Source organism: Dermacentor variabilis, chromosome 6 (assembly GCF_050947875.1).
Source record: "Dermacentor variabilis isolate Ectoservices chromosome 6, ASM5094787v1, whole genome shotgun sequence".
In the NCBI taxonomy this organism is placed as follows: Eukaryota; Metazoa; Arthropoda; class Arachnida; order Ixodida; family Ixodidae; genus Dermacentor; species Dermacentor variabilis.
In genome coordinates this window covers 151,213,265-151,237,218 of record NC_134573.1, presented here as the reverse complement: position 1 = coordinate 151,237,218, position 23,954 = coordinate 151,213,265, and the positions used below count along the sequence as shown (strand labels likewise).

General features: G+C 44.5%; 1 protein-coding gene across 3 annotated transcripts in view; it reads left to right on the top strand.

Moving 5' to 3' along the window:
• LOC142585482 (SEC14-like protein 2) overlaps positions 1 to 23,954 on the top strand; it is a 93,058-nt gene that overhangs the window by 43,110 nt on the left and 25,994 nt on the right. The window contains exons 1-2 of one of the 3 annotated variants that reach the window (XM_075696271.1): positions 1,783 to 2,031; positions 13,395 to 13,464. In XM_075696271.1, coding sequence (XP_075552386.1) covers positions 1,978 to 2,031; positions 13,395 to 13,464 — 124 coding nt within the window. In that variant the 5' untranslated portion in view covers positions 1,783 to 1,977. Of the gene's footprint in view, positions 1 to 1,782; positions 2,032 to 13,394; positions 13,465 to 23,954 lie in introns of those variants that run through there. The other 2 variants (XM_075696272.1, XM_075696273.1) reach the window with 2 other exon arrangements.

Below are 23,954 nucleotides of genomic sequence, written 5' to 3'. Positions count from 1 at the left end.
TTTCGCCGCGGGTAAGGCTAGATGGCAGCTGCAGGCGTAGCGTGGGGTCCAGTTCATATAATCGGCCATTGAAGGCACTTGAACTCCAGAGATCTTGTGACTTCTTGCGTGCAAGTAGGCGAGCGTGTTCGAAAAGGGGATGATGGCCGCCATGATGCGTCGCTAATCTAGTAAGCCCAGATACTCACCCTCCCCAACGATGCCGTCCAACATCGCGTTGATCAGCTTCGTGAGTGGACATTCGGCCAGGTGTGTTGGGGTCGTCCCGACACTCTCCACGCGTACTGTAAATACCTTTGCCGGTCTTTGTTGTTGCCCATCGAGCACGTGGCTCATACCTACTATAGGGAATTTGCCAAGAAATGGTGGATGGATGGAATGGGCCCAGCAAGGGAACAAGAATTCATGTTCGCCAGTGAGTCTCTAGAGTCTGTGTAGGAGTACGTTTATCGAGCTAGAGCAAGACAGGGTTAATTGGTGATCTCTGGGATGGGCATTCGTCTTGCAGTGGACAAAAAAATAGGATGATGATGAGAGCCTGTTACCATAGAAAATAAACTTGCAGGACGGCTATAGAGTAAGTGCTGTCGAAAGGGGAATTTACATTTTAAAAAGAAAGCAACAACAGCAGAAAGAATCAATAATGATAAATTATTCACTCAATCAATAATCAATAATAAATCAATAATCATAAAAGCCGACGCCTTCCTCCTCCTGTTCCTTTTAAGACTTTGCACCTGAAACAAAAATTTGCTTTGAAATCAAGAGTTCGACGCAAACTCGTCTGGTCGGGATTGCTCATAATCAAGGATAAAACGGACGGCGACCAAATGCATTAAAGAAAAATGAAAAGAAACCAAGAGGTTTCGGCTCCCATACGGGGGCCTTGTTAAAAATCTCAAAAATTCACCGAGAATTGCGTTCTACAGTACTTTAATTATAACTGCAGTAAATTTAGTTCGAATAGTATAACTCCAAAAAAATGGCAGTGCCACATGACCACTTTTCCGAGCATTCTGAAAGCAGCCAAGTAGGCAAAAGTACCAGGAAAAGTGTGGCGTTATGCAATAGGGCTTGGAAAACGCCACGGCTTTCGAGCTAATTTCAGTATCGGAAGCCTGAGCTCACTAATAACCATTTTTTTCGTTGAACAAATGTAGAGGTGGTTAATCCAACAGCACTTCCCTTGTGGCAATCATTTTGCCACACTTTAGACAGGCATTATAATAATTCACAACTCTTGTGCAGGAAAGAGACATTGCTCGTTGTTTTCTTTTTTTAAAACTTTTACTCTTATCGTTTCTTAAAATGCCCTTGTGTGCAACTACGCGACAATGATTCAGTTTTTCTGGCACAAATGCTATAGGCCCCGCGCCTCTTGAGTGAATAGCGTAAGCAGCTTACTTGCTGCACTGATCCTCGTCGACGACGTGCCTTCCTTTTTCTGCATCTACCTGCCTTCTGATGCCAGCGTCGTCCAAGGAGTGGACAAACAACTTGTAAATTATTTGAATAGGCGAGGGTAATAAGAGCGACATGCCAGAACATGCCAACAGAGGCGACGAACCAGCGCGCGCCGCCAAACACACTAACAGACACACAGGGCTAAGTTAGTTCGCACTTCTCGTCAGGAGGAAAAGAGGAATATCAAACGCTACAGGGGAGCGGCATAAGTCAACCGTAATTAATGCAGCTGATACAGCTCTGCATGAGGATAGCATGACGTGCCAGTCCGTACGTACATACAGGACGCGGTGGTATATACACGCCGCGCTCTACACCCGCGGCGCCAGCGGCATCGTTCGCCCGTGTCGTCACCGGATCGGGGCGGCTGCTCGGGCGCTGGGCGCTGCTATAGCCGGAGGCCTGCTGATAGGATTGCGTGCTCCGAACGACAGTCGACGGCGCGACCGCGGTACAGCGAGAGAGCGTACCCGCCGACTCGACGCGTCGGGAAAAAGCAAGCGGCCGTTAAGAATGAGCGGCCACCCAGGCGGCTTGAGTCCGCGCCAGCAGGCCACGCTTGACCAGGTGGGCCCATTGAAACGCGCCTGTCATTTCTTTGTCACCTCTGACCTCAAGATCAATCCTTGCGCTCCCGAAGCAATCGCGTGAAGTAGTGCATACTAGCGGTTAATGCTAGACTGAGAACGGCGACGAATTGGCGCTGATTCAGTGTGTACAGGTTTTAGCGCTTCTCTGTCGGTACTGGTTCCTCGGTTTGCATGTTCTTAACGTTGGGTGGAGCGGAGTAACATGTCGCAAACGTGTACGTCGCGTTCAGCCCTCTCCCTTCGCGTTTGATTTATTGCTGTTTCTTGAACCGCACAGCATTTCTGTCCTCCAGTGTGAATTATAGCAGCGCTACAACAAAATTTGTGGATCTTTGCTTCGCCTTCGGATGATATTAACTTAATAACGTAACAAAACCGATGAGCTCCGAACTGTGTTTTCGACTTGGCTTCTGACGCAGTGTTGTTTCTCAATTTTATTGCTCGTTTTGGCTGTTTTATTTCCTGCAGATAGAAACCGTGTTTACTCGTATACGATAACGTATATTTTCTGCCGATGCGATTTTATTTTTCCGAGCAAGTGAAACGCATCGGACTGAAGCGAGCTGCTTTGTACCAAGCTATCGCGATCTCTACGGTTAACCCCATACCCCGTCCATCGGGTTCGAATCGCGTTCTGTCTCTTTGCCCCGTTTCCGCGCTGTATCAATATTTCTCCTGAAGCAGGGAGAACGCCTAAGAGATTTAGGTTTCGAGTACGCTTGCGTTCTCTCGCGTGGTTATCTTTCATCGCACGAAGACAATGTGAGTGAAGGCGGTTCTGACATCGCACGCCAGTAGGCGCCGCATGCTATGTATACCGCGTTAGTAGTTCACCTTGGCTTCCTTTCCGTCCGCCCATTATCTGCGCCTTCTTCCTGCGCAGTGCAAAGATGCCGTTCCTTCTGCTTGTCTTACTTTTCTTTGCCCTTCTGCTATAGGGGTTTGTAAAACAGCCGTGCGCGTGCAGAAGCAAATATTCAACTATGCATATATAGTTTTCCAAGCGTCTCGCGAGTTGTGCTTGTCAGTATTTTAATCGTGCACTACATTTCGAGTGACTGCCTGACTGACCGCCAATCAGGAAGGCGTTCTCCGCACCTCTTTGTGAACTGAATGTCGTCTATGCCAACGTATTACTTTCGTCGGTTCCACTGGGTAGTAGCTACTGAACAACGCGTGAACATCAGCCGAAGGTGCCGATCGCTTAAAAAATTAACGCAATATTCCACCGTAAAAATAAACCGAACAGCGATAAGAAAGCTAGTGTTGATAGAATCCTCGGAAGCGAATGCAAGTAAAAATAGGATAGACTGGAATACACTGGGTTCGATTTCACTGTGAAGGTTACACCACGATATGCACCCGAGAATAGCTTTCGCACCTGCAATGGTATTGTCCGATTCTTCCGTCCGACCTGCTTATATTCCAAGCATCGGCGCTGCTTGTGGCAGATTACCAAATGTACAGTTGCAATCACTCGTAAACGTGTACAAAGGTACCTATGCCTCTAACTATTATCACAAACGATTTTGTTTACGCGTGATGTTAGTAACAATTTTCGTTTACGACATATTTGCATCAAATCGCTGCAGCGTACCCATTTCTATGTGTGTGCAATGCGAAAACGCCCGTGTACCATGAATTGGGTGCATGCTTAAGAACCTCAGGCTGCAAAACAGTTTTCAATACGGCGTGTTTCATAATGAGGTCGTAGTTCTGGCTCGTAAAAGCTCGAGAATTTAAATAATTTTTAAACATTTTCGCGCATTCCGTTCTATACAGGCAACCATACAATTATTTGTATAGCGCCACCTTTGCGTTAGATTTTCTAGGGAGATACACCTTATCCTTATTTCGTCACGGTGCCATTTCATTTCGCATTCTTGTTTTCTTATCACTCCTCGCGCCGGCCAGCCTGTCTCTACGATAACGGCGGGCCGGCAGCAGCGAAGCAAAGAGCGAAAATAATGGGACAAAAATACATTAAATCATGTACAAAATACGGATACGGGACAGTCTTTTTGGTCGGTACGCTTGAACGTGGCGCATATCAGGTTTTTTTCTTCTTTCCTTTCTTTTTTTTTTTGACTGCGCAAGGGGTGGGTGACGTCTGCTTGAGCCTATATGATGTCCTGCCTTTTTTACTCAGTTCTCAAGGTCGGCTTTCGGGCCAGCGATAAGAAAAATGACGCCAGTTTTCAGTTACGCCGATACGCGGCGCTTTTCTCCTCTCCATTTCAAGTTGATTCCCTATCTTGCCAGACAAACGACATACTCGTCGCAAACAATACCGCTTTTGGCTTCAGTCCAGAGCTCAAAGGCACTGGGTTCGGGGATTGAGCGCGATGACTCTCATGCCTACAGCTGAAACGCGCGACAGAGTTCCGAGCTATTATGCAGGCTGCCCTAAAAGTTTGCAGCCTGTTTGTTTTCGCATGGACGAACGCGGAATCCTATTCGACGGCCTATTCTGCAAAGTGTTAAACTGCGCGAAGAAGACGGGACGCGAACGGAAACACGGAATGCGCGAGCTTCCAACTGGCCTTATTTCGCGAAAGCATAGAATTTATGAGAGATTTCAAAGTAGCAAAACAATTAAGGAGCAATTGCAAAGAAAACGTGCTCGAGGCAGCGACGAAAATAGTAAGACAACGTGCGCATTAAAAACGCCGCATGTCTAACCCAATGTGCCCATCTGAGAATTCGATTTCTTCCCTCGATAGTCATAACGAAGGTGAGCTAACGCGGTTTTCACCCCCATTTGAGCGATGTGGAATGCCTCGGTGACTTCTCGCTCCGTTTTTGATTTTGTCTTCCAAAGGAATAAGGATTTTGCTGTCGCAGCTCTTGCAGTGTAAAGGGAAGATTTCTACCCGTTCCGGTGCTCATGGATCGCTTGTGTTCCTGCCCACGCTCCTTGAAATAGCTGTCGGTTTGACTTATGTAAGGTCGGCCGCACGACAGAGGTATCTCGTGGATAACATTAGAAATGCATTTAGTGAACTTTGCTCTGATGATCTTTCTTGCATGGGCTGCACTCCTCTTTGACTGTAGTCAGTCAGGTGAGTCAAGTAGTCAAGATTGCAAGGCGCTGAAAAGACGACGCGAATCCCACACCCACCCGCAACGTTCTTAATGTTTTGGGATGGACAGTGCTAAATACGGCACGACGAAAGGTGGTTTTTGGTCCAAGCGTTGCTCTCTCCTTTCGGGAGATTTTAGACTTTTTTTTACGCGCATGCTTCCGCATGTGCGGCGAATGAAGTGATGTGGGTAGCCAGCAGACAGCAATGCGCTCAGCCTCACATTTAAAACTAGATGATACCGTGTGCGCAAGATATTTCTGTGGGGCAGAGAGGCAACTAGAGATCATTATGTCTAGCCCAACGACACGCCTTTCTTCGGTGACTTATATGACTCGGTGAGCTTTTGGACTCAGAAAAGAGTTGCACAGTCCATCCCGACGACTTGCTACATAAACGGGCATATACATTGACAATACAGGAATGACGCTGCTGCAACTCTTCCGCCCAACTCTTAGGCGTTCTTAACTCTTAACCCTTAACGAATGTATGGTGGTTAATAGTTTTCGAAATGCAAGGCGTACGAAGCACACACACGGCTCACCGAAAGTGGAGCTTCTTCAGGAGACAAGATACTGTACTTATACATATGTATACAGCGGCCCGAACATACATTGTGCGGCTTATCGTTCTGCGTAGGCACGTTCCCACGCGAAAAAAAATATTGAAGGCGAAGATAAAATAAAATTAGCGGACGACGTCGCTTAAACAACCCCTCGTAGTCCATGGGAAATCTGGCAGAAGAGATACGGCTGTGAAGCGAGTCCTGGGGGCATCTCCCTATGTTTCTCCACAGCTGCGTGCTGCCGTGGGGGTTCTCGCTGCAGCCTTTATGGCGTGCCTAATCTTCCCTCGCGAATCAGTAAAAACGAGAAGGCAGTTTCACATCAGTCGTAGCAGCTTCTATTAGACGCAGATCTTTTGTGTAGTCGTATCCCGGCGCTTTGTTCTATATATCCCTATTCAAAAGCAATAAAACCAGGAAATAATAATAATAATAATAATAATAATAATAATAATAATAATAATAATAATAATAATAATAATAATAATAATAATAATAATAATAATAATAATAATAACGAAAATAACCGAAACACTCTTAGTGTACTGGTCAACTATTTTAGAGCGCTTTAGATTTTCTGTGGGACGACGTTTAGCCGAGTGCGCTTTCTTCTTTAACAACAAAGTCAGAAAATAATAGCAACTGCATGCCCCTAGTTTTTTCTAACATGTGCTAGCTTTCATCAATTTATGCAAGAGAGACGCTGGGAGAGAGAAAGAAAGATTCTGGTTACACGTAAAGGTACACAGCCTACTATCTCTATAAAATTCGATATTTAATTATATTCCTTGCAGTCCACTATATTCAGTTACAGCGCCTGGCAGCATCGTTTTGTTCATTCATTCACGTCCCCTTTATTTTTTCCCGCACCAACATAGTACACGCAGAAACTAATTTCGCTCAAATTGCACCGTTGTAGTTGCCTAAATAAAGGATCTCATCGTCCATAGAGTGTGCCACAGCAGTGGGCGTACGTGTGGGCTAGCTGAGGCTTTCTCCTAACCCACGAAATAAGAGAAAGAGCGAACGCGTCGCACTGAGTGAGCATTTGAACCGGGCGGCTACAGCGTGTCCGTTGTCTCAGCTTGGTTCCGAGCCGGCAGACGCGCGCGACAAGATGGCGCCATGGAGATTTCGTCGAAGCGGGTCGCTGTCCTAGCACGCATTATCTTCGAGTGAAACAGTGTTGAAGGTCTGGCGGGTTACAGTAGTTAGTAACCCGCCTGCGAAAGCGGAGTACACATCTAAAGGAACATCGAAGAAAAATGAAAATTATTTGAGCTGTTGTAACGCAGCAGCGCTCGCGACGGACTCGGGAAGTTGACAAACTATCGCGCCGACTCGAAACTTCGTTTCTTGCAGCGAAAGGTTGCGCATGGAAGGTGTCCCGGCTAATTGCACCTGCATCGGCTATCCCGACTGTCTGCAATGAACATGCGCAGATCTATGCTAAGAAGCATATATAAAGAAAGAACAAGAAATATATCAAAACATCACACGGCAGGCAAAACAAGCTAGGCGGAGCCACTTAAGACGGCTTACGTGTCGGAATGCGAAATCTTTATATTGCCTCCGGTGAAATGTTTTTCTTTTCCCCACGCGTTTCGTGTCCACGCAAGCTCTCGCATGCGTTCTAACCGCGCCTCGGTGTATGGCCAAGTAAAAACGCGCCAAGCGTCTCAGCGCGCTCGCTGGACCTGCGTGGAGTTCGTAACTCGAAGGACTGGTCAGCGGCGGTCGATCGGACATTAATGCTTCTTTTTATGTTATGCAGTCATGGCTGCGACCTGACGTGTGCAATGACGCAAGCATTTTCACACCTTCAGTCAACCAGAACCGCGGAGCCGCTGTGGCTTCAATGAAGCCTGCTCGTATCGCAACCCGGAGGACGGAGTGTGATTCCCACCCAGACCGAAATGCGCCGAATTTGTTTTTTTCAAAGCCACGAATTTGTTTATAAGTGAAATATGGACGTCGATCCGAGCATCTTTTGGCGCGTTTTTACTCTTTGAGCCGTCGTTCATTTTTCGTACCGTCATTCGGTCGCGCCGCCGACCACGACGGATTTTCGCGTAATTGGGCGTGTAGTGCTTTCGCAGTAAAAAAAAAATAAAATGAATAATTTGCCAGTGCGTGCGACAGAAGGCTCGCTAACGCGCATCTGCGCGCTTTCTGATATGAAAGGCATCGGTTGCTTCGCGTGTTAGTTTATTTTTGTGAAACAAACTCAGTTGAGAGTCGGCGTTTGCTGGTTGAGTTTCTGTGTCCTTTGCCCGTGCTGCAGCTTTACCGTGAATAATTACCAACTCGACCAGCTCCCAGTTATGTTGCAATTTATTTAGCCGTGTTAGCAAGTTGCCATTTTAGGCTGCGAAAAGAAAAATCAGGAAAAAAAAAAAGAAACCGTGAGAAGACGATGGGTAAGGACGAAAATACGCAAGAACAAAAGACTAGTGGCGACGCCTTCGTGAAGTTCAAGCACCAGTGTGCCATGACGTCATCAATTTGGACGGCGTCTGCTGCGGCCTAGTTAATTTTACATCACTAAATATCGGCAACATCGTATTCTGAGGAAACAAGATCCTGAAATTAGAGTATTTCGGAAGTTTTACTAAGCGACAATGGTCAAAAAAAAAAAAAAACAGTCTGACATTCGGGACGTCACAGCGGCGTACGGGCGCTGGTGTTTCCACGAGTAATTATTAAACCTTGACCTTCATTTCTTCTCCTTTTAATCAAGGTATTATTAGTGCGGGAACATAGAGCTTCGGTAGAACGCTTTATATGTACAAGCTGATTTAGTTTTCTTTTTTCCAATAGGGTCCGGTCCGTTTAATGGGACGATATAGTGCAACAAGGACATCAATTTCGACTTGAGATATTTCTTTTAAAACTTGGTATCTTCATTCGTTTGGCGTAAAGAAGGTTGATTATTATACTAGAGGGAATGTCGAGAAGACTTGTTAACACTGAATTTCGTGCGGAAAGCACAGCGCCAGTGCATATAGTTTGACGTCACAGACTGCATGGTACGTTGTGAAACTTGTGCCGGTTTGGCGTAGCAGAAGTTCTCGAAATTTCCTGTCATGAGCGTTTGAATCGTCTGGAATGCAACGTGGTCCTTTTTTTTTTTTACCAGTAAACGAATAACGAGATCAAAGTTGGCGCTGTCAGAATCCATGATTGTCAAAGCGAGCTGGCGCGAAAATTTTAAGCCGGTGTTGCCGAGTGAGTCTCGTTCTTGTGCCTTTTATGGCTTTATAAGCTGTGTGAGTGGTCCTTTCGTCGCCAGTTATGGCTCCCGTGGCCACCGCATTAAAAGCTTGTGCGTCGATACACCTTTAGGGGTCCATCTCGGAAGGGATCTTACTATAACGGATGCAGCAGCATTCTGTATGATCTTTTGCAGACAGCGCGAATAACGGGACCCAGAAAGAGGCACAAGACACAGCGCCTGTGCCGCGTGCCTCTTTCTGTGTCCCGTTATTCGCACTGTTTGTAAAGGAATGTGTTCGCACCAACAAGCCCGGCTAGCCACTATTCTGAAATTCTGTATGTGTTGAGCGCAATGTCCGGTGTTCCCACTTTGGTTGCACCGATGTAGTGTGCACAGATAGTATATAGTGTTGGTCTGTTTGTGCTCTGCCTCCTTTTGCGTGTTCGTGTAAGCGGAGTATTATAAGCTCCGCTGATGGGAAGTTCGGGAGTAAACGCTTACCGAGTTGTCGTACACTCAGGAGCCGAAAAATATGTGACATATTGCGCACTGCCATTTACTCACATTGTAATAACTGAACCTGTGCTTATACGAAATGCTTTTTTATGTGTACGTTGAAGCACTCCTTTCCTAAAGCAGTTTTGGCCAGCATTGGCTCATTACGCGCGGCCACGGTTGAAGCACCGACGATGAATGCAACTGCTCATTTTCTTTTTCTTGTCAGTGTTTGTTGTCATTGGAAAGAACGGCGTAGCATAAGTGTACGGAATCATCAGAAGGGAAACGCGTACCCGCGCAGGCGCACAGGTGCACTTTCACGTCACGTGACTTTCGGATATGCCCAAGGGCACGCCATTTAAGGAAAGTTCTGTAAGTCATACATCCGAATAGAAAGGGGCCTGTTTCTAAAGGAAAAAAAAAAAGAAGAATCCGAAACGTTTCCAAATTATATTTTATTTATTAGCAATCAGTGCAGTGAAGATCAGGTGGCTGCTCGGCTAAAGGTAAGAAGAGCTTGGTCGTTTGACAAAGCCGTTGAAAACGCCACGCACACAACACAAGCGTCAGTTCCAGACAGCAGGTTTTAGCGCAGTGAGCGGTGGAACCTGCAAAACAAGCTAGGCGTTGAGCTCCACATAAGCTCGTTCCTGCTTCTACGCAAGAAAAAAAGAACGTTGCCAAGAGAATCCATACATTACGAAGGCAACAAGTGTTAAGTAATACATTTCAATGCAAATAAATAAGAAGAGATGAGGAGGAGAGCACAATGCAAACATCTGCAAACCACAGTCGCGGGAACGCAGAAACCGACATTGCATTTTCGAATGAAGTTTGTTTAGGCTCTTTCTAAATGCAAACGGGAATTTTTTTATGTATAAAATATATGGTTAAGCAATTATAAATTAAATTATTCCATTAAAATTAAGCGGTTTCTGTATTTGCAATTTTGATAGTTGTCTGTCGCAGTTTGTTTTGTATTCTGGCTTCAATTAAAGTTAGTGTGAAGTTTTGTTCCACTTTTTGCTACGTAAACATAGTTTGTGCAGTAGTCGTCTCGTGAAGACTGTTCTGACAATGAACCGCGGGCGCTTACCCAAGCGAAAAACCTTCACTTTCCAGCGCATCTACATGAACGCGAGTGAGGCGTCAATTTGGCCAACGAACCTCGACGTGTTAAGCATTCGAAAGCGGACGAGCCAGTTATGGAAAGCGGCGGTGACCGTGGCAGCGCCTTATTTGGTACCGCCGACTCACCCTCTTCTGGCAACCCTAACGTTGTCAGGCAGGGGCCTGTCAAGATGACGTGAATGAAGCCGCGCGCGGAGCGTTTCCTGCCTGATGTTTACTGCTCTGCGTGTTGTTGTGGTAAAGGCAAACCTAACTTGCTGCGCTAAAGTTTATATTTTAGCTCTTGGTGTGTGTGTGTGTGTGTGTGTGTGTGTTTATGTTGTTTTAAGGTATGTTAAAGGTGTATTGAGTGCAAGACATGCATTCTTCGCCAACGCGAAATTTTGGCGATTTTCGGTTTTATATATTTATACTGAAGCCGCACGAGCAACTTGAGCAACAGCGATTGTTGCAAAATATATCACCTGAAAAAAAAAAGCAGCAACAGCAACGTTCCGACTTAATCTTATCAGCCATTTTGCTTGTTTTCGACCAATTCAAAAACAAGCTTCTGGTTTTGCTCGTTAAAGGCCAATAATTGCAATGGCGAGTTCTTTTGGGGCACCTTAACCGTAGAAAATGGGAACGTACATGATGTGTCACTTGGAAACGAGTAGGAGCAAATGTTCTAAAAAAAAAAGAGAAAGAAAACACAAATTGGTGGATCCCACGTGATGTGGGAATCGATGTAAGCGAAGCTTTGTATGTCCATTGCTTTGCTCGACGTGGTAAAAGTGTTAAACTTCAGCTGAATTATGGGGTTGTACGTAATTCAGTGAATTATTATAATTGTATGTATACATTGTTTACATACATTCGTGGTCTGTGCCACGTTTCGCTGCGTAGCGAAGACTCTACTGTTTCGCTCGACGCTTCTTTCAGGTCTGGTTGTCTTCGACGCTGGGTGCATGCTTTAGAGCCATTTTAATGCAACATCGTTAAGGATTACGTTCCCAGAAGACTTCCGGTTAATCCCTCTGGAAAAACACAATTTACAATAGCCTATAAATTTTTAGAACCCTCGAGCTGGCACAAGTTCTGCTGTAGAGTTTGAGTGTTCGACAAGTGAATTTTTTTGTCCAGTGCAATGAAGAAAAGCCCATACATGAGTTCGACGTACGTCGCAGGTTCTTTACATCTGTCTGAAGTGAAGGTGCGACAGCGACGACGGTGGATGAACAAGGAACGCACGCACGCACGCACGCACGCACGCACGCACGCACGCACGCACGCACGCACGCACGCACGCACGCACGCACGCACGCACGCACGCACGCACGCACACACACACACACACACACACACACACACACACACACACACACACACACACACACACACACACACACACACACACACACACACACACACACACTTCAGATCATGCTTAACCAATAGGCCCACCTATCCATCCTAACTTTACATCTGGACACATCAAGAATATGCGCCTACAATATACTACGGGACAACGTTTGAATGCTGCCACAGAGACGATTAAAATGTTTATAGCGTGCCTCGCGTAGTGGTATGTAAAGATGCGGAAGAAAGGCCGATACGCATTCGGCGTTTCTACTACCGGCATCGGCTGTACAGTGTCGTCACTCGGCGTGTGGAGCGAAGCACCAATCCGAAACCCCGAGGACTAAAATCGCCCCTTGCTATATTACGATATGTATAGGAATTGTCATGGATCAGTGCCGTCACATGGAAAAAGAAATGCTGGCTCTCCCGTAATCGAGAGTAGATGTTAGGCATGAAACGGCCATCGGCAAAGCAGATTGGTTGGAGATGATACTGCAGCCACAATATTAAAATGGGTGTAGCGCATGTTCGCAACGGCACACCCCACCTCAGCAAATCGTACCATGCCATACCGTGTACTGGCCCGTATGGACGTAATAGTTTCCTGTCACAGACAGAACCTCGTTGGTAGTCTCGTCTCAGTCAAACAGCGATTCGCGGTGCGCCGGATGCTACCGGTGCTGCCGGCGCTCCGGGCGCGCCGCGGACCTCACGGACCACTGGCGTTGAAAAGAGCACAGGCAACTTTGTCTTAGCGGCAAAAGATGCCAATCATGTGTATAGTGCTCTGTATCTGCCTTTTGGAATTCGCTATTGAAAGGGACAAATAAAACTTCAGCATAGTACAAATTACAGCTTGAGTGATATTGTGAACAAATATTAGGAAGAACTCGGAAGCAATGTTTTTTGTAACTTGTTTGAGAAGTAGCTAGCGTATGTAATGCGGTGTTGTCTGGTTGCCCCGATGATATTCTTTTGCTCTCACAACTTGCCCGGTTGTTCTCGCTTGAGTGCGCGGATAGCGGCTCTGGCTTTTGGCCCAAGGTTACTTGAAGGTCGCTCAATTAAACTTGTGACGTTGCTTCTTATCTTAAATATTTATTATTTTTGTAACTCTAATGTCAAAAGCGGTAGCCATTACCATTTTTGTGTCGCTACATGTCGTTATTTTAAATTCGATAATTAAAGAGACAGACAGAGAGAACTTCATTTAGGTCCTGAGGTACGCTATTCATATTCATACGCTGCTCAAATAATAAATGTCTTTATCGTGATATTTGTTCATTCTCGGCCCCTTGTTTCGCGCTTTCCGCCCCTTTCGTCCCCTTCCTCAAGTGCGGAGTAGGAAACCGCAATGTACGTCTGATGGCGGTGTCTGGTCCACCTCCGCGCCTTTTCTTTTTCTATCTCTTTCTCTCTTGAGACGGTTCGCACGAGATTGCGCCTATACGCACCTGGTGGCGCAGGTCCACTAACTGGTGTCGGTTTTGTTCTGGGTTATGCAGTTCCGCAATGCGGTGGCGGATGTGAAGAGGCCGTCGGACACGGATGCCTTCCTGCTACGCTGGCTGCGGGGTGAGTGCGCGAACGGAATGATCGACGGCGCTAACTGGAATCGATTGAAGCATAACATGAGGGACAAAACCATGTCTTGACCTGCCTTCGTGCTCTTTGTTTTGAGTCGGTCAAGGCTTACGGCACAGAAGATGTACATAGGCCTTATTGCGATTGTTTATGCGTGGACGGATTATCCATTGTGCTGCAACAGAATGCTGTGACTGGATCGGTTCTTATTGAAGAGAATTGTTTCCATGTGTAATGTGTAAGCTATATTTCATTCTGCTGCAAAGAAGCAGGTCCAATATATATCTTAAGAGGTTGAATGAATCCTTCTAGAGAGGCGGTTACATTTCTGCGCGGACCCTTTTAGAGGCTTGGAGGTAAGCATAGATAATGTTTGTCGCGTATAGATGTAATTTATTGGGGTTTTGTAACATATCAGGTATTTTGCTAGTTTTTTACCGAGCCGCATGCGGTAACAATTGCAATAGTTGATTAACTGAAATATCTTAATGTCCCAAACGGGCTTGAATGTGGCAAGAAATACTGTATAGGGTAGTTCCGCGGTTTAGTCTTGATCATTTACTTATCATGCAATGAACCTTGAAATGGAAACGTTTCCGAATTCCTTGAGAGTCCGGCAAGGCTGCAAATGTAGCCCTCGACTTTGTCGTCACACAGAAACGGCTGCGTTAGCGCGTTGTCCAGCTCTCACGCTCGTTGAATGATTAGGTCGGCAGGCTTGTTGTTTTTTATTAGGGATTCATTTGATGCAAGGTATTCGTCTGATCGTAAGAAAATGCTTGATGGAGAGCCACGTTGAGCCGAATCTTTACACCACAAAAGTGAAATGCGCATATATCATATCTCATATATCATATATCACATATCATATATCATATATCATATATCATATATCATACATATAAAACGGTCCAAATGGCCCACACGGTGTGCTAGGGCACACCGTGTGGGCCGTTTTTCAACTGTGAAAAAACGCCCCATTATAGCTAAGTTCTTCAACGATAAAGAACTTGAGGTTATTTTAAGTAAAGGCAGCAAGCTGAGGGACACAGGTTTCAGCATAGGACGCGACTATTCCCAAGCCGTTCGTGACAAACGCCGGCAACTTCTGCAGTTCTCTCGATCAATTAAAAAGCAAGGTGACCGTGTGCATCTAATATTCGACAAGCTGCACATCAATAATGACACCTATGTGTGGGATGTCGCGGGTAACCGTGCTGTGCCAGTTCGTCATCCCACCACAGTATGACATGTGCCGGCTGATAAGTCATCTACAGAATCTACGTCATTTTTGCCCAATGTGTGTCATAATTTAAAGAATAATACACATTTCCTGTTCACAAACATCAGAAGTGTTCTTTCCAAAACTGTCGCCCTTTCTTCGCTCATAGATTCTACGTGCGTTTCACTTCTAGTATTGACTGAAACTTGGCTGGACGATACCGTTCCGGATGATTACATTCTTCTGAGTGAATCTGAATTTTCCTTTTTCCGGTGTGACAGAATAAATAGAAAAGGAGGAGGTGTCCTTATAGCCACAAAGAAACAATTATCTGCTGTTCCCCTCGCTGTTGATAGTTTCCTCGAATGTGTATTGATATGGTGTAAATTCGGAGTTACTGATGTTATTATTGGTGCTTTCTACCGGCCGCCCGATATGTCTGATGGATTCTCGGGTGAATTTCATAGAATACTCAGCGACTTACATGTGCGTTTTCCTAACTCTATTTTCCTCGTATTTGGCGATTTTAATTTTCCAAGCATTGAATGGTCCACTCTCTGTGTTAATTCCAGTGATAAAGAAGCCCACACCTTTCTTCATTCCTGTTTAGATTTTTCTTTTGCTCAACTTATTACTAGTCCTACCTGTCGCTCCGCTACCACGGCTAATATCCTTGATCTTGTCCTAACAAATAACCCGGACGTTCTTTCTGATATACTACATTTAAATGGTTTATCCGATCACGACATTATCACTGGGTGCATCACGCATCCATTTACTGAAAAGAAAACTACCATTAAGCGAATTCATTGCTACAATCGCGCGAATTTTGAGATCATTAACTCGGAACTAAACACCTTCTCTGAAAGCTTCCTGACTCAGTATTCATCACGCTCAATCGAATCAAACTGGCTGGCATTCAAAACCACCTTGACTCACCTTGTTGATAAGTATGTGCCAATCATCAGCATCCGACATCATAAAAATTCACCTTGGTTCACACATCGTCTTCGTCGTCTTAATAATAAGAAAAAACGTTTGTACCGCCAAGCAATGACCACACGTCTCCTGTCATCATGGAACAAGTACAAAAATTGTGATAAAGAGTATCAGTCCCTGCTTAAAACAACCCGTCGTAATTTCTTCACTCACGACCTGTCTACTATGTTAACCAATAATTCTCATAGATTCTGGCGCATTATCAATCCGAGTTCCTATCCTGATATAGTACTAATTAATGCTGACGGACAACCAGCCACTGAAACTGAGTGTTCGCAGCTTCTAAACGATGCATTTTCATCAGTATTCACCAATGAAGATATAACTTCTTCGCCTATATTAGAGCCATTGCCTAACATTCCCATGCCAGAAATTGTCATCAGTGATTCGGGTATTCTTGCCCTGTTGAATAACCTCAAAACTACTACTAGCTCTGATCATCTTGGTTTCAATAACAAGGTACTTAAAAACGCTTCTTTAAACATTTTTCGAGTGTTATCAGCCATGTTTTCACAATCATTATCATCTGGCATTATTCCTCATGACTGGCGAATAGCTAAAGTAATACCAATATTTAAATCAGGTGATCGCTCTGTCCCACTTAACTATCGTCCTATCTCATTAACTAGCAACATATGTAAACTTCTCGAGCACGTCATACACACACAAGTCATCAACTACCTAGAAGACCATGATATTTTTTTTTTATTCATATGATATAAGGAGATGTTGGCGCGCAATTTAAGGCGCCGGCTACTCCTTATCTCTTGGGTGGTTCCGTCATACATCATTCAGGGTGCACGGTTACATATCAAATAGTCTTTTCACACAAGCACACCTATGGCTCCACCAGCACGGTTTTCGCAGGGGTTATTCATGCGACACTCAGCTCGCCGGATTTACTAACGATATATTTTCCGCATTTAACGAAGGATTCCAAGTTGACGCAGTGTTTCTTGACTTCTCTAAAGCTTTTGATCGCGTTCCTCATCACAGGCTTCTAATCAAATTAACACACTTAAACATTCACCCAAACGTTCTTGCATGGATTACAGATTTTCTCTCCAACAGACAACAGTTTACCTGTGCTAATGGCTGTAACTCTTCTTCTGTTCCTTTAACATCTGGAGTCCCCCAAGGCAGCGTCCTCGGTCCCCTACTTTTCTTAATTTTCATTAATGATGTACCCAAATGTGTCTCATCTCGAATTCGATTATTCGCAGATGATTGTGTTATATATCGTAACATTAGTAATGACGCTGACCGACTTTCCTTACAAACTGATCTTGATGCTGTGACCGCTTGGTGCTCTTCGTGGTTAATGTCTTTAAATACATCTAAAACCAAGCTAATGTCATTTACCAACCATTCCACTCGACTTCCTACCACCTACTTTCTCAATAATGCTAGAGTAGAACTTGCGCCAACTTACAAGTATCTTGGCCTTCATCTTCAGTCTGACTTAACTTGGCATTACCATATTAACACCGTCTTAGCATCAGCTAACCGAGCACTCGGTCTTCTTAAACGTAACCTCAAGCACGCACCTTCTCACTTAAAAAAACTTGCTTCTATCACGCTGATCCGCCCAAAAATTGAATATGCTTCTGCCATATGGGATCCCGATCAAGCATACATAATCAACAACATTGAATCTTTGCAAAACCGTGCTGTTCGCTTCATCTTTTCCGATTATTCACGCTTCACCAGCGTCACATCGTTAAAACAACGTGCCGAGTTGGAATCACTATCACGTCGACGCCAGTTTGCTCGCCTAACCTTATTTCATAAACTTTATCACCATTCCACGCTTCACGAAGTCTTCTTTTCACCACCCCCTGCAGTTTTCCCGCGCCGTGACCACGCTAACAAAGTAAAACGCATAATGTGCCGCTCGTCGCTCTACGCAAAATCATTTATTCCTCGCACAATAATAGAATGGAATAACCTACCATCACGCATAGCTACTGAAGTTAGCCTACCATCTTTCCAAACTTTGTTGCAAGAAAACGGTTAGTGGTAGCAGATTAGATATTACTTATGCCTATATGCACATATTAACATATTATGTAAAATGTTCTTGTGTTTTCATGACTAAGTGCATTTACCCCATGTTCATATCTATATATTTTATGTTACTTGTGTGTATGTTTATTTTATGTAGTTTTATTTCTTGTGTATATTTAATGTTTGTACCCCCCCCCCCCTATGTAATACCCTCATGTGAGGGCCCTTAGGGGTAATGTAAATAAATAAATAAATACATCATATATGAAAAATTATGTCTATTTTGTGGCTTTCCCCCTTCATCTATTCACATGTAAGCACATAATTCCTTCCAATCGGGCGCGAGATCATCGCTCCATTGTAATAGTTACAACGCTACTCAACGTGTTATTTTGATAGCGAGATCACTAAAACGTTGGTAAGTGTTCGAATCTGACGATTATATCTTGCCTCTCAGTCCCTAGCTAAAGTAGGATCGGCGTAATCGAATGTCCCCGGGACTGATACTTGTTCACAAGTACAATTAATTACAGCATCGATGTGTTAATGTGCGGGCTATAGAGAGTTTGTGAGGGAGGTTAAAAATAGAGCAAAGAGCACGTCCCACAGGCGTCTCATCGAAAACAATTGCTATGTATATTGATAATTTTAGGAATGACTTTTCTATAGTCACATTATCAAACATCGAGGCTCCTCCGTGTTTTTCACGGCTGCACTGAAGTTGCATGTTTCAGGAAGTCGTCTCTTTCAACGCTAATCTACGCTGGAATGAAAGTCAAAAACGTGAATTTAGCGTTACAAAAGCAAGAACACTCAATTAAAATAATTTATTAAGGCTAATCACACGGCATAACGAATGATTGGGTAAATTTCAAAACTACAGGACCCATATTCACAGAAAAAGCTCTTACACTAGAATTGTTTGTAAGATCAAATCTCAATCATTCCTGACGCTGGACCTATTAGCGTAGGCAGCCAGATAATATCAAAGCGCGCACGAACGAACAGCTCTGTGAATACGGCGTCAGGTCTTTCGGCCCGCTAATGAACTCTTAGTAAACAAGATTAACCGCTAGAAGCATTTAGGAAATAAAAACAGTGTCTAACATTTTACCAAATGTCTTTTCTGAGGGTGATGAACGGGACAAGTTAAAGAGGCGCGCTGTTCCAAAATGAATCAAGCCTCCCAACGTCGGTAGTCATTGAGCGAGCGCTAATGTGGAATCACAAGCTGTGCCAAAGGGGTACGGATTGCGTCATTATTAATGTTGTGGTCATTAGATGCTTGTAATGTCTGAATCACATTTTTCTAGAGCGGTGAATCGACCTATTTGGCTTCCATCTTCCTCAGAAACAAAGAATATTGACCGACGCCTCAATGAGCCCACGCATGTTCATGTCGCATGCTAGGTCGACGCGCTATATAGGACAACTATATGCATAACTTAGCAGCAGCCATTGCGATGTTGGAGCTGCGGACGCTGGCGCGGTCCAAAGGCGGCCCATCGACCACTCTAGACAAGTGTGACTGCGACCGTACTAGCGTTTTTGAGAACTACAAGACGAGGCGAGGCATCTTAACCTTGAGCAGGCCAAGATGCAAGGAAAACGGAAGTGTATAGACGCCTACCCCGCGCACGACTCCGTCCCAAGGGCGATCACAAATAAGTGTAGCAAAAAAGAAGCAGGCTTACATACCTTTGTCCCCAAACAAACTTGTCAATTGCTCTGGCCGAATGCCAGGCTATGTTTCCACCCGCCGTGGTGGCGCAGTGGCTATGGTGTTCCGCCATTAAGCACGAGGTCGCGGTATCGAGGTATCGCATCTATATGTTCTGGCACGTAAAATGCCAGAACATAGTTATTATTACTATATTTTTCCCAGGCCATGTTAGAGATGATCCTCAATCAGACAGGCGTGGACGGTGAAGAATTTCAGCCGCTACACAGAGCATTTTTTTATATATATATGAAATGAAAGGACACGTTGGCAACCTTATTGACGTTGGCTGCTCCTTTTCGCAGGGCTAGCAAAACAAAAGCACGAACAAAAGAAAGGGTTATGCACGGGCGACAGTCAAACAAAATACGCACATTTTCAAAGCTCTGTTCACAGAAAAAGGTAAAAGGACACTAAGAGACATACACAGTTGCGTGAACGAATGAAAGTGCAAAAAAAAAAAAAAGGTATGATAACGCAACGCGCACGTAAGCTCATTTCATATGTTTACAAGACACATAGCGACACGTACATAAGAACAATGTAATAATGAGGTCAAACAGGATACGTTTCGTGATAACTTCATATAGTTATTTTTTAAATTCAGAGCTCACAAGTAGTCTTTTCTATAGGTTTATTGTTGGCCATAGACCAAGTATTCTTTTTTTTTCAGATTAAAATGTGTGCGTTCTAATAATCGTAGCTTGTCGCGGGTACTCGAGAAAGAGGTGTCGGACGTCTTTGTCAGCGTGGCCGCAATGGCACTGCGGACTAGCAACGCATTGAATTCTTTATGAAAAGTGACGGGTGAATTGTGCGTCTTGCCGCAGTCAGTTTGATAACGTTACAAAGCTTATACCGTCGGTCACTTTAATGTTAGGCTTTATAAAGAATAAAAATGAGCACTCTGATTTCTGATCAAACCAGGTGATTAGGCTGAGTCGACAGGACACCTATTTCAGCAACAGTCTGATTTCACTACGGATGAGAGGGAGGCTTATTGTATTATTATTTTCATGCGCCTCTTTTGCTGCAGTGTTTCCACGAATATTCTAGTGTTCTGGAATCCACTGATGCGCTATGTTGTGATTTCTCACGCTGTCTTTTGTGTGTTCCTTGATTATTTCATATTCGTAGTGTGCGTGAGGACTGCTTGGGAATCGCTAAACATAGGCCCCCTTTCTGTGATTTCCACTGACGATATGAAATGCAAGCCAGAAAGGGTTGCAAATGGTCAGAACGCCGTAGATGATGTCCCTCGGCTTCATCTAAATTTTTGTTCTTATGTTTAGTTCTAGGTTTGCTACCCCAGGGTAGGGCAGCAAACCGGGTGCTCGTCTGCTTGACCTCCTGCCTTTCATGTTCTTACTCTCTTTCTCTCTCTCTTTCTCTGTTCTAGCTTCAGGTATGGTATGATGACTGCGGATGCAGGCGAATTATTTTGGCGCGATCTGTCCGTATACATGTGAATATACTGTGTATATAAAGAGTGAATTTGGAATATCCCAAGCTGTTGCGACAATGAACGACAACAATGAACGACAATCTTATGGGCATCATTAAGGAGTGTGCAATACAAGCCGGTGGTAACTCCGTTAGACAGGATACTAGTAAGCTATCGCAGGAGACGAAAGATCTGATCAAGAAACGCCAATGTATGGAAGCCTCTAACCCTACAGCTAGAATAGAACTGGCAGAACTTTCCAAGTTAATCAACAAGCGTAAGACAGCTGACATAAGGAAGTATAATATGCATAGAATTGAACATGCTATCAGGAACGGAGGAACAGTAAAAGCAGTGAAGAAGAAACTAGGAATGGGCAAGAATCAGATCTATGCGTTAAGAGACAACGCCGGCAATATCATTACTAATATTGATGAGATCGTTCAAGTGGCTGAGGAGTTCTATAGATATTTATACAGTACCAGTGGCACCCACGACGATAATGGAAGAGAGAATAGTCTAGAGGAATTGGAAATCCCACAGGTAACGCCGGAAGAAGTAAAGAAAGCCTTGGGAGCTATGCAAAGGGGGAAGGCAGCTGGGGAAGATCAGGTAAAAGCAGATTTGTTGAAGGATGGTGGGCAGATTGTTCTAGCGAAACTGGCCACCCTGTATACGCAATGCCTCATGACCTCGAGCGTAACGGAATCTTGGAAGAACGCTAGCATAATCCTAATCCATAAGAAAGGAGATGCCAAAAGACTTGAAAAATTATAGACCGATCAGCTTACTGCCAGTTGAAAACAAACTATTTACTAAGGTAATCGCAAATAAAATCAGGAACACCTTAGACTTCTGTCAAGCAAAGGACCAGGCAGGATTCCGTAAAGGCTACTCAACAATAGACCATATTCACACTATCAATCAAGTGATAGAGAAATGTGCAGAATATAACCAACCCTTATATATAGCTTTCATTGATTACGAGAAAGCGTTTGATTCAGTCGAAACCTCAGCAGTCATGGAGGCATTACGGAATCAGGGTGTAGACGAGCTGTATGTAAAGATACTGAAAGGTATCTATAGCGGCTCCACAGCCACCATAGTCCTCCATAAAGAAAGCAACAAAATCCCAATAAAGAAAGGCGTCAGACAGGGAGATACAATCTCTCCAATGCTATTCACAGCGTGTTTACTGGAGCTATTCAGAGACCTGGATTGGGAAGAATTGGGGATAAGAGTTAATGAAGAATACCTTAGTAACTTGCAATTCGCTGATGATATTGCCTTGCTTAGTAACTCTGGGGACCAATTGCAATGCATGCTCACTGACCTGGACAGGCAAAGCAGAAGGGTGGGTCTAAAACTTAATCTGCAGAAAACTAAAGTAATGTTTAACAGTCTCGGAAGAGAACAACAGTTTACGATAGGTAGCGAGGCACTGGAAGTGGTAAGGGAATACATCTACTTAAGGCAGGTAGTGACCGCGGATCCGAATCATGAGACTGAAATAACCAGAAGAATAAGAATGGGCTGGGGTGCGTTTGGCAAGCATTCTCATATAATGAACAGCAGGTTGCCGTTATCCCTCAAGAGAAAAATGTATAACAGCTGTGTCTTACCAGTAGTCACTTATGGGGCAGAAACCTGGAGGCTTACGAAAAGGTTCTACTTAAATTGAGGACGACGCAACGAACTATGGAAAGAAGAATGATGGGTGTAACGTTAAGGGATAAGAAAAGAGCAGATTGGGTGAGGGAACAAACGCGAGTTAATGGCGTCTTAGTTGAAATCAAGAAAAAGAAATGGGGGGGGGGGGGCATGGGCAAGGCATGTAATTAGGAGGGAAGATAACCGATGGTCATTAAGGGTTAGGGACTGGATTCCAAGGGAACGGAAGCGTAGCAGGGGGCGGCAGAAAGTTACGTGGGCGGATGAGACTAAGAAGTTTGCAGGAACGACATGGCCGCAATTATTACATGACCGGGGTAGTTGGAGAAGTATGGGAGAGGCTTTTTCCCTGCAGTGGGCGTAACCAGGCTGCTGCTGATGATGATGAAGCTGTTGCGAAGCTACCATGAACATATCTCTCTTGCGTATGGTACCATCGACTGATAATTCTATTTTGGGTGTTGTTGTCAGCACCAAAGGGGGATAACTACGATTCATCCTGCATGTTTTAAAACTGTAATAATGGCTTATGATCGTGAATTTAGCCTTACTGATTCTCCGCATACTTCTTGACTGAACCGTGGTATCAAGAACTGATCATTGTTCGGCCTTTGTAACTATAATGACCACGTCACCAAGGACGCGGGAAAAAAAGTCTGAGTTTTTATTAGACCTAATACAACCGATCAAATTAGAACACTTCATGTTTGGAGTGCTGCAAGCATGCAAAAGGCTGCGGCTCCCATTCTCTACATTCTGGGCATCACGCGCTTGCTACAATGCAGTGTTGCTATATAGAGCGACCCGTTATCGTTCCTGCTTTTGGAGGATGTTTAAAAGCCGAAGCTTGCTGGGAATGTGAGTGGTACATTGTTAACGCCCCTAGCAACGAGTGCGCTAGTTCGGGAGATCAGCTTACATTCACTCTATTGTTGCTAAAAGAAGCAGGCTGAACAATGATAACAGAGAACAATGGTATGCTTATTTCGGGTTCGTATTCATATTTTGAGTCCTTAGCGCCATACAGGCAAGGTCAGTACCCGACTACTGCGTTTGACGTGCCGTGAGTTTGCAGCCTAGACTGAACGTGAAGGAAAAATATCGCAATTAGGTAACATTTCATTTCACCAGAGAGCGTATGATCAAGACTGATGACCAAAATGCAAAGTCATGCTGGCAGAGTGGGCTAACCGCGTCGCGACCACATTGCCTCCACGCTAGCTCCTCTGCCAGGGTCTCAATAACTAATACGCCTGTAATAAAGTTTGCTTCTCTCTCTCTCTCTGTTTCTCTCACAAGACTGCAATTGGCGATAGGTTTACGAGCACGCGTCATAGGTAGGTTGAGACGCGCAAGAAGAAAAAAAAAACAAGTTAGCATACTTGCATAATTTTTGATCTACGCTTACGATTGCGCAC